The following is a 17250-nucleotide window of genomic DNA, read 5'->3' on the forward strand; positions in this document are numbered from 1 at the left end:
CTAGCGTCAGAATTACGTATGTTGTCGTCTAACTTAATTATACAACTTGATTATCTCTCAAATTGAAATTGAATAAAAATCCGTATCAAAACCCTGCTTCAAAAGTAAATGCAATATTAGGTAAGCCTACCAACCAAAACAAATCCAGCACCTGCTTTTTTCTCGATTGCTACACAGACAACGAAGCTGCCTCCATGGAGGACACCAGAGAGTACTTCCAGATCCAATTTAGATTTTGGAAAAAGATTTTAGCGTATCCAATTTAATGCCCATTAATTGAGATATTTACAATGAAGTGGATGGCATTAGGTAGACGCGCATTGGAATTTAAAACACTTAATGATGGATCCTTTTTCCGAACTTGATCTTAATTAACTATGCATCGCTGGCAAAAGGCCGGCTGCATCTTTACTTTAGCTATAAATAAATCACATTATACCATCATTCCTTTCATGCAGCACTCCCTCTTAAGTTTTGCCGCTTATTTTTCTCCTGAGCAATTGTGTGTGTGTTTGTTTCTTTCGACAGGATGACTTCTTCAGAAGGGGGAAACGAGAAGAGGAGGAAGCAGAAAGCAAAAGGTGGCCCCTACAAAAGGTTGAGGAAGAGGGGCAAGGGAAACAAGAGGAAAGAGATGGAGAACCATCAGCAGTTGGTTCCAGTGAGGGAGGTAATGCTTTTCGAAAATCTTTTCATTTTTAAACTCTTTGTTTATACTTGTTTTAAGTTATAACACTGTATAACTGTGCAAACAGATGAAGGATTCTGTCATAACTGTGGTGAAGGAATCTTCTAGGAATGTAGTAAACGAGGACAAGCAACGGAACATGGATTTGATGAATGTGATAAAAAGTGAGCTCGAAGAAGAAAATCTGATGAATGTGATAAAAAGTGAGCTCGAAGAAGAAAATCTGAAAATGCTAGATTATGCAGAAATGGGCAGCATTGAGCAAGTCGAAATGGAAGTTATCGAGCAGAAGCATGAAGCTGTTGTGGGAAAAAGAGATTAAATGGGAGGATGGTGCAAATTTCTACGGTTTTGAATGATAAATTTTATTGTAGACGTTACATCGAATTGCAAAAGACTTGATAACTTCGTTTGTTTAACACTGGGTGCTCCTCGAACATGGCCTTTTTATTTTTTGATATAATAGTCGATAGGCGTTTTGTATGTTTTTAGGTATGCCTTTATCATGTCTCTACTGGTTAAGCGCTCTTTAATATCTATGTTGTTTCTGAAGCGAGTAACTTGGGAATTTTCCGATTTAACTTGTGCTTCTCATGAATGTTCTTTTGTGTTTGCTTCTCATTGTATATCTAATTCTCGTTCTATTTAGAAAGTGAGTTGTGGCTTGTCATGGTAAAATGTATGCATCAATTTTTCTAGTTTTTGGGAATATTGGTATTTTACAAATGTCGCTCTGCAGCATTAATTTTTGGGGGTCACAAGTTTTTCTTTTAACATAATATTTAACGCCTATAACATTTATAGGTCAATGATGTCTATTGTAATCATAGCATCTGTAACATTTTGAGAATATTAATTCTTTTCTATGTAGTTTGCCAGACTTTTTACAAAATATTTGAAAACATTTTAAGAATAAAAAAAATTCAACAAATTAGTTGGGAGCATGTTTTTGTTATTGTTGGAGATATCATGTTATTTTTGGAATAGTTTGTTAATAGGAGTAACAAAGATAAAATATAAACAGATGTTTAAATGTTTATTTATGAAATTGAAATAAAAATATATAGATTTTATATAGATTTGAACAATTTTTTTTTTACAAACATTAATTATACAAGCATTTATCAATTTTTTGATTTCTTATATATCAAGGTCCCAATTATATTAAATTTGTTTTGATGTTATTTTTGAGAAATATGATAATATCAAATACAATGTTATATATAGTGCAATTTCAAATGCTGTTTAGCTAATTGTTTAAATTAACTATTGCAAAATAATTTGTCGTCTTCTTTGGAGAAGTATAGTCCCCTGAATAGTAGGATGAATAGAATATTGAATGAAATTGCAGAATCCACTGTTACAATTTTACTAATTGTTTATGAAAGTGAATAGTAGGATGAAATGTAAAATTACTCATGAATGAAATGTAAAATTAATCATGACAATTTGTTTTCTCACTGCATGAAATGATTTATTGATGAATGAAATGCAGATTTGATCTTTATGAATTATCAAGAGATGTAAACAATGAGAACTCTTTTAAGTCTCTAACTCAATTAACTCTTGAAGTCTCTTCTTGATTCTTCATTTGGTTTCTTAAACTAAGAAATTCATTGTCCTTGTATCAAACCTAAATTAGGTTTGTCTGGATCATCAATAATGACTAAAGCTTTAATATTGTAATATTGAGTAATATAATAAAATTTGAACATTAGAATTGTTTTTAAAATTTGATTTAGAAGAGCTATTATTCTATCTTTGTGGCTTGTGGGAGTTAATAAACAAGTTATACATTTAAAGCTGTCTCTTTATAATAATCTTTTCTTGATTTCAAATTGAATCACTTATATTGCAAAACCAATTCAATAGAAAGAATATTGGAAATCCTTGTGAATCAAGAGACCCTCCCAAGTAATTACCAAAGATGAGGCATCAAGGACCTCAAAATTAAGTAAGGAGTTACAATAAACACATGCCCCTTGCCTGGGAAACTTTTTACATATTGCTGAGGAATTCAAAGAACCAAAAAGAATGTTAGTGCATAAGAATGTATAAATATATTGTAAAAGAGAATTGAAATTCATCTTTGAGAAATTCAATATTAAGTGCAGCTAGGCTTAATTGAAATTGTGAAAGCACCACTTTTAAGAGTTTTCTTTTCATCTTTTAATATTTTGTTAAATAATCATTGAGATCAATATTCATCTTTTACAAATTCAATATTAAGTGCAGCTAGGCTTAATTGAAATTGTGAAAGCACCACTTTTAAGAGTTTTCTTTTCATCTTCTAATATTTTGTTAAATAATCATTGAGATCAATATTCAATGACTTGTGCTCAACCATAGAATGAACTCTACCTGAGAGAGGTGAGACTGACAAATGAAAGATTGAATGACAATATCATTAGATCTTAATTGTTTGTGGCCACCATAAAATAGTGGTTTGAGATCAATGTTCAATAACTTGTGCTCAACCATAGAATGAGCTTTGCTTGAGAGAGGTGAGACTGGCAAATGAAAGATTGAATGACAATATCAGTAGATCTTTAATTGTTTTGAGGCCACCATAAAATAGTGGTTTGAGATCAATATTCAATGACTCTTGCTCAACCATAGAATGAGCTCTGCTTGAGAGAGGTGAGATTGATCAATGAAAGATGGAATGAAAATATCTTTAGATCTTTAATTGAGGCCACCATAAAATAGTGGTTTGAGATCAATATCAATGACTAGTGTTGAACCATAGAATGAACTCTGCTTGAAAGAGGTAAGACTGACCAAAGAAAGTTTGAATGACAATATCACTAGATCTTAATTGTTTGAGGCCACCATAAAATAGTGGTTTTTCATTTGTTTGCGATTTTCAACATAACCAGCCCTCTCTATACAACTATCTCAAGAATAGAGGTAATCTTCAAAGTCCTAATGGTGTGTGTGTGCTTTGTAGAAGAGAATGTTAAGTACTTAGGATTTTGACTTGAAGAGGCAATTTGGTAATGGAAAGTTATGTATAGCCAAAATTAGAAACCCCATGAATTAGAGATGGCATATTTATATTTGTTAATCGAAGGAGACATATTTGTCATTTGTCCACGAGCAAAAATGAAGTAGTGAAAGGTGGTATAATATATTCAATTAATGTCTATTGTAAATATAAACAATATTAAAATAATATAAAAAATCATGTATTTATATTTATAATGTCATAATTTTATTATATTTGATAACACAAACTTAAGTATTTATGTTTCAATATTTGTTATAATTTAATTATATGATTAGGCTGTGATTAGGCTTACAATCTTGAGAAAATAATACAAGACTTAGAAAAATTATGTTCATTTAATGTAAAAGATTTAGTTAAATTTTTCCCAAATAAAATCAAAATCTATGCTTCATAAATGTTTGAAATCATAGAAAAGCAATCTAAAATATCTTCGTACAAATGAATTTTACAACTTAAATTCAATGGGTTGTCTAAATAACAATATAAGTTTCATATATGTTTAAAATCATAGCCAAGCAATCTAACATATCTTCACAAATACATTTTACAAATTGAGTTCAATGGGTTGAGATGATCTAACATTGACTAAACATAGAGATAGTAGGCTTATTTAAATTATTTTATATATTTAGTAATTTATGATAATATAAACATGATAGGCATTACATCTTTCCCCTAAACGAGTGCTCCATCTTAGCACATATACCAACATGGTCCTCATAATCAAAACGAGAAAAAGGGACATGCATGTCAAGTAATTTTCTAAGTAGCACTCTCTTTGGTCTAGACTACACATGATAATTCTATTTGATTTATTTTCCAAAAGATATGGAATGGTTGTGTATCTTCACTCTCAATAAGACTTTATTTGAATCATTAATTTTTTTTAGGAGTCTAGTTTCTATATGTATAGGTTTATTGTGAATATATTCTCCCACCCTTAAAATTCTCCCCTAACTCTTTTAAGCATTATTTGATTAACTTCACCATATCTTCAATCTTTTTCAACATCTTGGGATAGATCATCGCTCTTAAGTTTCCAAACTTAAGGGGATCCATTTTTTTAAACAATGCTTTAGATTTGCATTCCTAACAGTGATTGGTAGGAGTTATTGTAACTAAGATATATTAATGACAAGTATTTATCTCACTTAGATAGTTGATCCATACAATACATTCACAACAAGTACTCAATTATCTAGTTTATTCTTAGTGTTCCACTAGTTTATGCTAATTGTTGGTTGAAAATTTGTAAAACTCAATAAGTTTACAAAATTGTGGTTTAAGCATAGTGTGAGATTGAATCTCTCCTAATTTTAAGGGAAGGCTTCCCATTCAACTTACTACTTTATCTTTTCAAAATACGATATAAATTTAATTCCTACTATCATCCTATCCTCTTTTTCAAAATAGATGTTATTCTTTTCTTTTATTTAAGGAATTAATTTACAATATAAAGCAACAATACTTCTTACACTTTCAAAATTACAAATTTAACTCAAACTGTAAGAATGATCAAAATACGGATAAGTAAAGAAGAAAAGTTTCTATAAAGGCCCAAAGTCCTCCATTGCTTCTTCGAGACGGGAAAGAGTGTTTAAGCTCAAAGTCTTAAAAATCATTGCTGTCCTATCAACCTTTCTTCAAATTATTTTTGTAACCCATGGTGGTATCAAATTAAGATATTCAAAGTAAAGCACAAAGCCTTTATCTTAATATCCTATTACAAATTCAAATAATATTTTTCAAATGATAAAATTGGTGCAGTCATCGGATAGGAGGGACCTCAAAGAGATCATTCTGGACCATTCAACAAGAGTAAACACAATGAAAGCATAAGGATATGATGGAGGCAGTACAAAACTGAATGAATTAAATCATGAAAAATGATTACAAGCAATAAACACAATGAAAGCATAAGGATATGATGGAGGTAGTACAAAACTGAATGAATTAAATCATGAAAAATGATTACAAGCAATCGGTAACATATGAGATACAAGATTAGGCTCACTGGCCTGCTACAAACATGCTCAATTACAGAACATGTCATGACCGGGACCTCAAAACTCTTGATCTAGCTTCTATGTTTTACAGTTTCTCTGATATGCATTATAATGCTCAATTGCAATGATTTATATGATCCAAGGGGATTCAGTCGGCCCAAAAGGATCAAATGTCGAAGAACAAGACCAAACGTGTAAAACCAACAAGGTCGGCCTCCGCCAAAGAGATTCCTCTGGAAAAGCCAAAGGATGAAGTGCGGATCAAAGGGAAGGTCGACCACACGCCAAGGGACATCAGAATAAATGCTCAGGGCTTCACAAGCTATGGAAGAGATTCGATAGATTCACCAAAGCAAATAGGTCCAATCGGTTCCGGTGCCAGAAAACTGTCTGAAAAAACGAAATCGATAACTTGCCGAAAAATGATTCAAATGCTCTGCAGTTTAGGAATAAAGAAGATGATCAATTCCTCAAGCAAAATCCAACTTCTCAAGATCCGATGAGTCAATGTCAGAAAATGTAGAATGAAATGCTGAAACTACAAAATAAAAAGCAAAATAGAAAGAAAATATTTTTGGTTGATGCAAGATTGCCAAGAACCAAGGATGCTCCTGCATCAGACATCCGAGGTTGTTGAAAAAGTGAGTCTCACTTTGATGGGGTTAGAGGAAAACCAAGGCGGTCTACCTTTTCTTGAGAAATCCAAGATGAGCCTTCAACTGGTCTGTCCTTCCACTTTACAAGATACTCCTTATACTGACTGCTCCGGGTACTATGCCCAATCCTACTGTAAAAAATGTCTTCAATTTGATCCGGTTCCTTTCGGGGCAACTGTTTTTCCAATTTTGTAATACTCTCCTCATTGAATTCTGGTTCATGATATTGATGTAGATTTGCAATGTTAAATATAGGTGAAATACTCAAACTATCTGGTAACTCCACTTCATATGCATTTCCGGAACTGAACTTTCTCAAAATCTTGCAAGTGTTATGTTGTCTTCAAAATCTGACTCACTTCAACATCCTTATAATAAGATGATCAAACTCTGTGTGAGAGGGATGTTAAGAAGAAGGAAACTCTTAGGACAACATATGACAAGGTTTGATTTAACCTTCTACACTTTGGACTCATTCAGAGTCCAGGCGGGTATACCTTTGTGAACTGAATTCACACTTTCAAAAGATAAATCCACAGCAAACCAGTCCAGCAAACCAGTGGATCTATTCACCTCAAAACTAACTGAAACAAAGGAATGCAAATTATACTCATATTCAGTATTTTGATCAACAAAACATGCAATAAACAACTTCAATCAATACCAGTGCCTTATCCAAGGTCACAGAGTCATCTAAAACTCAGATAATAATCCTCAAACAAAATATCTTTACGCATCCCATTGGCTTGGTTTCTATTAATCCTTATACATGCCTAACACTTATAAGAATTTATGTATTCCAAATTAAACTATGACCATCAAGATTCAAAGTTTCTTCCAAAGAATTTACTGGTATGAGTGATCCCCGCATCTTTAATTTCCCTCCTAAAGAGAAAAGCCAGCGAGCACATCTACTGAAAATAGCCTTGCTACCCCATTCAAACAAAATAACCCTGGATTATTCAGAATGAAAACAGTAAACAAATTGTAAACACACTTGAAGACGACACAAAGATTTACTCAAAACCGATGGTCTGTATATTGATATTATATTCAGAGAAGTATTACAAGAAGTTTTTGAATATTCCCCATTAGACTCAGAAAAGCTCAGATAAATTTCTGCAGCGTTTTCTTACAATTCTTTTTTGCGATCCCCTTCTCTCTAGTCCTGGTATCCATTTATAACAATATGGATGCACAAAGCTTCGGACTTTTCGAGGAGAGTTTGTTACAATCATTTCTTTCAAAAACAAAGAAGTTACAAAGCTTTTTGCAAAAACAGTTACAAGTTCTTTTCAGCCTCTGTAGCTTCTTCAACAGGCTGTTCGGTTGTAACTTCTTCTATCTTTTCAGGAGCACTCTCTAACTGTTCTGGATCATGAGTGGCATTTTTTGTTGTCCACTCATCATACACATCATCAGTCGGCCACGAGAAATTAATCACTTTAGCCTTAGCCCTGGTCAAATTTTCCCAGGAGTTTTTCATTTTGTTGACTTCTGAATTGAGAAAACCATAATGTGCCTTAATTTTCTCTATCTCCTATATTGTTACAACAAAGAAAGAAGCATCATCTAGATCAATAATTCCCTTAATTCTTGCTGACAGTTTAGCTTCTACCTCCTTAAGCCACATTTATTTATCCTTTAGTTGATCTGGGCTAGCAAAAACTCCTGGGAGCAACTCAAAAACTTGATCAACATATTCCTTTTTGCACAAATTAAATTTCCTATTAGCATTATCCACCCCTACTGCTAATTGTATTAAATCTTTAGTGATGTCAAAAGTGGATCTAATGATAGGATTGGCCCTTGCTTCATCACAAGACACACACATAAACTCTAAATCTTGCTCCCTAGGCCTCCATTTGTCAAAAATTGGTGTCAATATGGCCTTGTCTCCCTTCAGCTCATTCCATATATCCAAAATTTTACCTACATTATTGTATAGCAATGAGGCATTCATTATATCTGCAAAACTGGAAATTGTAGCCCTTACTCTCTCCTCATACTTCTTTGCATATAAGGCCTGAGCCTGTTTTAAATTTTCTAATTCTTGAGGAGTTATCTCAACCATTTGAGAGCTGGAGGGTGCTGGAGATGGTGGAAACTCAATGATAGGGCTAGTAGGTGGAGGTCTTGCAGGAGAAGAGGAGATCATCAGTGTTGAAGACTCACCTTGATGGTGTTGTCCAGTCAACTGGCTCTGAAGCTTAGCAATGATACTATCCTTATTTATTACCTCCTCCTTGGCACTGTTGTAGGCCTTCAAAACTGTCTCCAACTTGACTTGGAGGATCTCTTTTTTCTTGGCTTCCTTTTTCTGCTACTGCAACACTAAATTTTGCAGTCTCTAGCACAGTGCTAACAGCTTCCACCACCCCGGTATTCTACACTCTCTTCACCATCATTCCACCAAGGTAACTTGACCCTGGGGTATCTTTGCTTTTCCTACTCTCATTTCTCTTGAGAGACCACATGACGAGTGCAGCATTATCCTTACTGAAAGTAATCCCCTCCATGGGTTTGGTCTCCTTCCTCATTGCGTCTAATACCAGGGCATCTGCTATATCCCATTCAGGTAAAATAAGTACTCCAGTTTGTGCCACCATATCTCTCCCTTGCTCAGGGGTGATGGTCTTGAATTCTTCCATCATCTCTTGCTTTATTTCCTCCTCTACCAGGGCTAGATCTTTATTGGGTTGCTCACCTTTTCTCTTTTCACATCTAGCATTATACTTATCTATGTTCTGCTTCCATATAAATTGCACAAATGCGTTTGATGTGACAAAATTATTGTCAGCCAAGAAGACATTACTTGCCTTCTTTATTTCAGGATCCCACTCCTGGCCTTTGAGTTCAGTGGTGGTAATGTCCATTTCAGCAGCAGGGGGTTCTTCTGGCATTCCTTCTTCCACTTCATCATAAGTGTAGGCAATTTCCCCTAGACTGCCTAACTGTAGGAGCTGCTCAGCTGCTGCTTGCTTATCTCCTATGTGGATAGGGGATTGGGATGGAGAATACAAAGGTGCATCCGATTGTACTTCTTTCCCTACCCTCTGCTTCTTTGGGCTCTCTTGGATGTCAACGACATCTTGTATCTTCCTCTTTCCTTTAGAGGTAGAGGGCTCCCTTGTTGCAGGCATCAACACACTGTAACTAAATTTCTTGTGCAGTGTATAATCACCAGGAGGGATTGCTTTGCTGGAAGCTGACCTACTTAGAACTACTCTTGCCTTTTCAGGATCACCTTTATTCACAACTTCCCTTTTCTCCTTTAGGGTCTGCATCACATCCTCAAAGCAAACAATTTAAAACTTTATTTTCTCCTCTAGAGGGAAAAAGCTAGACAATGGGTCATAGCTGGCATCAAACTGATGCACAAAATCCAAGGCTTTCTTATAAGCCACCCATTTTCCCTTTCTTAGCTCCTTCTCATCTAGATCAAACTCATTTCTGATGAGGTCTTCAGGAAACTGAAATTGATGAGGCGTACCTTTGCATGTTGCTCTCTTTCTGAACATGTCGTTGAAGAAATCTTCTGGATCGGCACACCTGGATACTGCAATAGACAAATGATAAGGCTTGAGAAAATCCTCAAAGCAATTCCAACCTCCTTTTGTTATTACAAATTGGTGGGCTATGGTAACTGTAGGGAAAATAGTCCCTTTACCCCTGCCTGTCAGTTCTGCTTCTTGTACACCACCAATTTGTCTAAGGATCTCTGCAATTCCCACTTTGAGAGGGACCTGATAGGGTAACAAAAATGGGGTGCGTCTAAAACCAAACACTTTGAAAACTGTTGAGACTGGGTACAGATAAATGTCAACCCAATTGTGAACAATTTTTATGTTCTCTGCAAATTCTTTTGGTCTTATGAATTCCAAAAGAACCTTGGGGATTCTTGGGTTCTCCGAGCAGAGGAGAGTCCTGATCTTAGATGCAAAGTATTTGTCAAACTTAAAGAAACTGGCATCTTCTCTATCCCATGACAACACAATACTCCATAATTGTACTGGCATTTTCTCTCCTTCTTTCTCTTTGACAAGGTCCAATCCACTAGCAAAGTAATCACCACCTTTGAAAAGAAAAAGGTGCATCAGGAGTGAGTACCATCCGAAAGGCCTATCTACCTTTCCATTCTTTATTCCTGTTAACCCTCCATGGATAGCATCAACAATGAAAGAAGCATAATCAAATGTAACTGCAAGAGAAGGATTCAAAATTTGAGCAATCATTAACAGGTAGTGATTGGGCATATTCGCTTCAACATCTTCTCCCAAAACTTGGCAAAGTGCCCAATACAGTCCCTTAGCCCTGAGGGTGAACATACTCAATGAAAAGGGCTCCTCTGTGTTGGGTCCTACAACTATCAACCCACCTATCTTCACAAAAAATTCCTTGAGAGGCCCATTCCTAAGATGATTCCTCTGTGCACTATAAATTTGAGCTAATGATTTGAAATTTATGGGATCTAGAAAATTGGTGAACTCATTGAGCCCAAAAGCATTTCTGAATTCTTCAGTATTAATCTCAATAAGGGTTTTTCCATTTATGTCCTGAATGCTTCTTGTGACCGGATCATAATTGAGTGCAATTTGGGTCAACAAATCAATGTCCATAAATACCCCTGGGACTACCAACTTCCCAACATCTAATTCCCAAATACTGTTTTGAGGGGCTGAAGAATTTCTCATTCCAAATCCAACCTTAAGTAACCCCAACCCAGACAATCCAACTTTTGGGTCTCTCAACCAGTTCCCCTTGTCATACAGTCCTTCTCCTATTTTCAGACGGGGAATTCTAGGCACTAGCTCTTTTGCCTTCGATGCCTGATTAGTTGACAATGTCAACTGTTCAAGAAAATCATCACAGATGGCTCTTTCCAGATAATTTACTTTCCCAAAAAATTCCCTCTTAGGTGCCATTTTGAAAACGCAAGAAATGAATACTGCCCCTAAATAATTCTGTGACAAATTAATATCTTATCTAAAACATACCACACAGAAATTGCAGCACGAGAGTACGAGAAAACCTGTTCTTAACTTGGAGGAATTTGCTCTGCAATTGAATTGACTTGCTCTATATCTGAAGAAAATAGCTCTGTATCTGCTCCTCTGCAATAATTCTTTTAAAAGATACCTTCATCCGGTTGATAGGAAATCATATATTGTACCCAAGGTCTTAACTGCAACATTGATTCCGCATGCTTCGGCCGTCCTTTCAAAATTGAATTCATGGGAGAATTCATATTTTTCGCTCCAACGGGTCACAACGTTCTTGCAATTCTTTCTCTTCGCTCTTTCGCAACTTCGCAAAGCATAACCATTGGGCATTTCGGTCCTGCGAAATAGCGCCGACCGTCTGATCAAAAGAAACTTGATTGGCCGTTACACTAACTAACAACCTTGGTTCCGCACTGGGTCCCGCTTCTTTATTTGCTACGAGCTGCCACGTGGCACTCAACCACTAGCTTTAAAAAACCTTTCACATTCAACTCAACGTTGGTCGTGTGTCTTTATTTTATACTGCCGGTTCCACCTTGGCGGGCCCACGGCTTCCTTCTAAGACCACGTGTCCATGGACACGTTACCATCTATCAAGACACATGGACGGTCCTCATTTACTTTCACTATTTCGCAGGGTATAAAACACGAGTATCTTACCCTTGCGAAATAGCATGGGCCGTCGGATCATTTTTTAGTTGCTCGGTGCTTAACCATCTGAATAGACTCTGGGAGGGGTGGGCCCTCTGACTCAACTTTGAACATCTGGCGTCCAGTCACCTCCAGAGCTGACATGCCATTTTTTCATTTGCCAAGAGAAAGCACTGGGCTCCGATTAATTCTTTGACACCTGTATCTGCTAGGTCACCTCCCCTCCTGCGATCTGACTCACCTCTGGGACCCGCCTTTTAACCTTTGATCCCGACTTGCTGATTGTTGTAGCTAGTGTTGCGTGCCGCCATTCTACTCGCCTTCTTGACCAGCTAGATCGCCTAGGTGGCATGCCATGTCATTTTTGCAACTTCGCTAGTTTTAAACCACGCGCAACTTCGCCTAGCGAAATAGTGAAAACTGTAGATCGATCTGTGAGATGCACACTACTTACTGGGCCCGACAACTTTAGGAGGGATACACATAAGGCATAAATTTTTGCGATTAATTCACATGACCGCCTAGACAAAGAAAACAAGGGGGGAACACTTCCTACGATCCCATGACCCATTACTTAAGTGGATAAAGTAATGAAAGAATAGAAACCAGAGGGTTTTTATCAGATATCAGGCGATTTAAAATAAAATAAAAACCCTAAACCCTTAAGACTTAAAACAGAGCTGAAGCAATTGAAAATGCGCCTTACTCAAGATTTCAAAAAATCATAGCCAATTATGGGAAAAGAAAAACCCATTTTAAATTAGTGATAACATGTTATACCCTAAAAATGGTCATCTAAACCATGGGCTCCTAATCTTGACAACATCACCAAGGTCCTAACCAAAGACAATTAAATCAATCTTGAGCACCTAATTAATTAATTATTCAATCATTAACGTTACATGGCAAATTAATCACTCTATATTAAATAAATATTTATTTAATTAATTAAATCATTCCAAATAAATCATTTTGATCAATTATCTTATTTATTTAATTAAATATCTTAGTATATTTAATTAAAAAATAAATTTGCCATTTAATCATAAAAAAAAATTAATTTACAAAAGGAGATTAATCATAAAAAAATAATTAATTTACAAAAAGAGATTTATTACAAAAAAGAGGAATTAATCCGCAAAAGAAAAGAATTAAATTGAGAGAAGAAATCAAACTTAAGATATTTTTTTTCTAAACTTGAGATAACTTGAGAAATCAGAAAAGCAATTAAATTGAATTAATCATTTTCTCTAAAAATAAAACTTAAAGCTTTTCTTGAAGAAAGAAGTTCAGTTGCATTGAAAAGCTTTTTTCTAAATAAAAATCTTGAATAAATTAAAGAAAAGTGCATGGAATCACTTATTTTTATCTCAAGTGCATGGAATCAACTAAATTGTGCTTTTTCTTGAGGAATCTCAACCGCTCATTGCTAATTGATCTTGACCGCTAGTCTCTCTTTTGAGTCTCTATAAATTCAACCTTCATCCCTCATTCAAAACACCCTAGAGATTTATTGTTATTATGCAGTTTTTGCTCTGGAGTCATTGAAGATATTGTACTTTGAGATTATTGCATCTTAGTTTAGCTTTTTGCATACTTAGTTTAATCGTTATTGCTTGAATTCATATAGTTTAATATTCATTCATATAGCTTAATCTTTATTCATCTAGCTTAATCTTGCATACATTTAGCTTATTCTTGTGCTCATATAGATTAAATCCTCTGTCTTGGTGTAGTCTAGTCACTGGTATTGCTTAGACAAATCTGAGAGCAAGTCTATACTCACATCTTTTAGAAGGCAATAGGTCAATTTGTTATGGTTTTTATATTCATGATTATATCTGTCTAACCATGTATGCAATGACTTAATTGAAGTGTTGTGTCTTACAACTTGTAGATACTTATTCCACTTTTCACACACACATTTTTGGCGCCCATCGTGGGGTAGAAGACTACGTCTTTCGGCCTCGCAGATTAACTTACTTCTATTTTTCAGATTTATCTTTTGGATTTTTTTTTCCGTACAGTTATTGCAAAAACTAATACGAGTTTTTACAGAGGCCCGAACGACAAACTGCAAGTATTGTACGGTTCGTCACGAATTATTGTACGTCTCGATGAGAATACTCGTACGGTATTCTAGTTTTTGGTATTAAAACAAACTGCAATTTTAGGATTTTTCTTATTGAATTTTAATGATACTAATGCTGACCCTGACTTGTTGTCTGTCTGTCTGAGAGATTTTCACAGCCTAATCAGTTTTTTCAAAATTTTTATCGAAGAACACACCTGTCACACAAAAACAATATGACTACTGATTCGTTGTTTTTGCAGGTTTCCTGAAGAGATTCAAGTGAACTTCGTGTATTCTTTAAATTCATTTTTTAGGCAGTTAAATTTCTATCTAGTTAATGAATAAATCTGTCTTTTATGTTTTAAGAAAAATCTAAGAGGTAGGAGAGTATGCTCTTGTGTGCACAGACAATATGAAATCCAGACCCTCAAATTTTATTCTAAGTTTGAGATTTGTGTACTTTAATGGGCCTGTCACAATGGGAAAAAATAATCACCCAGTGAAAATGACCCAAGTGAGTACAGCTGGACTTGAGAATTCCAACTCAGTATAATAAATAGGCCTCTAGTGAGTAAAGTCTCAGAGGATGGGATTATTTGAGTTTTCTCTTTGAGATCTCTCATATCGAACATTTTGTAGGGCCTTGTAGTCTCAATCACGTTTACATGACTACTTGTTTCAGTACCTTGTCGGGCTATAGGACTTAATCATGCTTGCGTGACTTCAAGGGGTAATTTCGAACAAAATTCCTAACTAAGAATTATAAGATAGAGGCTACCCGATTCACCTCCGAAAGGGGGATAATATTTGTACAAGAGAGATAGTAACTCTCCCAAGATACTTGCCATTTCGTGCCCCCATTAGCGTTTGAAGTTGGCTAATACGATGTTGAGAATCCATTGCGTGAGACTCAATGGCCGTAATCTGATTAGCTATTGGGTTTATACTTGAGTCTGCAAGCAAATGTTTTCTTCTCTAAGCCAACTTCTGTAGGGTTAGCATGCTATGCTTGAAGTCATTATACATCTTGCATGTTTACTATGTTTTCATCCCTGAAATTGAAACTGAAATACTAAAACAAGAAAAAATAATAAACAACTTAGTGATCAAAACTCTGTCCGTGTCGAAAACTAGTCTCTGTCAGTCATCAAAACTCAGTCCTTGTCAAAATCTAGTCTCTGTCAGTCATCAAAACTCTGTCCGTATCAGAATCTCGTCTCTGTCTAGTCCACTTTCGTATGAGTCTACTGAATTATCATCTAGCTATATACCTATTGGTGTACGAGTCTTAATTGGTCATGTCAGTTTATCATCTGGCCCTATCATAATTGTCGTTCGGGTATATAGAATTGTCGTTCTGTTACTAGAAAATTGTCGTCTGGCCTTTAGTCTACTGTCATATGAATAATCATCATACTCATCAGATTGTTGTCTAGAGATCATTAAACTGTCATGCGAGTTTAGGCAGCAACTCATATGGGAAATTGCCTGTATCGTTGAGAACTGTTAAATTGCCGTTTGGGTCATAAAACTTTGTTGTACGAATTCATGATTTTTGTTAGTCTAGAAACTTGTCTGTCTACACACTTTTCTAGAACTATCATACTTGCCTAATCAACCTAATTGCCTAATCAGTCTATAGTGAGCGTATATCTAGTCATCACAATTCTAAGCAATCTGGTCATCATAATGCCGCGCATAAACAATCTTGATAGTGTACCCCTGTCGTTGTGTTGCACAATTTTGTCGATCATCTTTCAACTAGTTCAATTAACTACTTATCAAACTCAAGTTACTTAGATCACATATTATACATGATAGATCATTCCTGAAACTAGACCGAGTCTTAGTCACTTCTCTCAAAATAAACTAAGTTACTTAGATCACGTCTTATACAGATAGATTGTTCCTGAAACCAGACTGAATCTTAGTCACTTCTCTCAATCACTGCGTCAAATGAACAACTAGCTTCAATTTGATCCTGACTTCAACATCACATCTAGCTCTCGATCACAATAGTTATAAATGCCTATTCAAACCAAAAGTTCTCACAAGAAAGATACCAAAGGTAAAGGATCGTCCTTTTCATTACAAGATAATCCATTCTTCGTAGAGGACCCTGTCTCTAATAAAACTTCATCATCAAATTTACCAATTTTTAATCAACCCTTGTCTTCCATCATGTCTGGAGAAAGGCAAGAAAGAGGAGCTGCTAAACACAATACTTATGACAATATCAATACCCATGCTAATGACAGTGATTCCTCATCTAGCGAATCTGAAGCCTCTGAACCTACAAAAGCTGTTATAAATAGCTGTCAAAAGGGTAAAGATTTTCAAAAATTGATGAAGATTATCATGGCTACAGAAAAGGAAGACTATTTTCTAGAGCTAGCAAAACAAGATGCTAAACTTCCTACTGATTATAACGTTGAAACCCTTAATACTAAAGAGGAAGAAACACCCTTAGTGCTGGTAAACAAACAATTGCAAGTGTTACAAACTGAAATCACAGAAATGAAAAACAAGGATAAATCATCAAAACAATATTTTTTAGACACAATATGCCCATTCCTATTTGACAAAAACCTTTACATGCCTCCATTTCCTTCAAGAGTGGAGATTCCTAATTTTGACAAATATGATGGTAATGCAGATCCTCATGACCACGTCAGAGAATTTTGTGCTTTATATATGGAGTTCATGCACTAACAAACATATCTCATGTGTCTTTTCTCGAGGAGTTTAGGAAGACAAGCTATGGAATGGTTTTCAAGCCTACCTATGGGAATTAAAACTTTTGAAGAATTAATCGAATTGTTTCTCCAACAATACTCCTATAACATTCGTCATCTAGTCACTATGATTGAGTTTTGAAATACCAAACATAAAACAGGAGAACCTTTCTCACTTTTCTTCAACGTTGGAGAAAGATGTTCTCTAGATATTCACGACCTATTCCAGATTCTGAGAAGATGGACATTTTTGTCAATAACTTGATCCCTGAATTGAAATACAATATCCAAATGCAAGTGTACCCTTCATTCAACAAAATGTTAGATAGTGCCCTCAAAATGGAAGATGTGCTTATAAAGAAAGGAGATATATCACTCTGGAAAGAAACACAACAAGACTCTAATTCCAAAGAGAAGAATAAATATT

The 17250-nt window shown here is 35.3% G+C and overlaps 1 protein-coding gene across 1 annotated transcript; it reads left to right on the top strand.

Moving 5' to 3' along the window:
• The first annotated feature begins 466 nt into the window (after nt 1–466).
• LOC131064442 (stress response protein NST1) lies at nt 467–1177 on the top strand. The gene is made up of 2 exons (XM_057998582.2): nt 467–670; nt 756–1177. The coding sequence occupies exons 1-2, from the start codon at nt 530–532 to the stop codon at nt 1008–1010; spliced, it is 396 nt and encodes a 131-aa protein (XP_057854565.1). The 5' UTR covers nt 467–529; the 3' UTR covers nt 1011–1177.
• Nucleotides 1178–17250: the final 16073 nt, after the last annotated feature.

This window comes from Cryptomeria japonica, chromosome 2 (assembly GCF_030272615.1).
Source record: "Cryptomeria japonica chromosome 2, Sugi_1.0, whole genome shotgun sequence".
NCBI lineage: Eukaryota > Viridiplantae > Streptophyta > Pinopsida > Cupressales > Cupressaceae > Cryptomeria > Cryptomeria japonica.

Excerpts from the sequence above, each read along its gene's own strand:
- LOC131064442 (XM_057998582.2), top strand. The coding sequence starts at position 530 with ATGACTTCTTCAGAAGGGGGAAACGAGAAGAGGAGGAAGCAGAAAGCA. Across the intron at positions 671-755 it reads AGTTGGTTCCAGTGAGGGAG|ATGAAGGATTCTGTCATAAC; the intron begins GTAATGCTTTTC and ends CTGTGCAAACAG.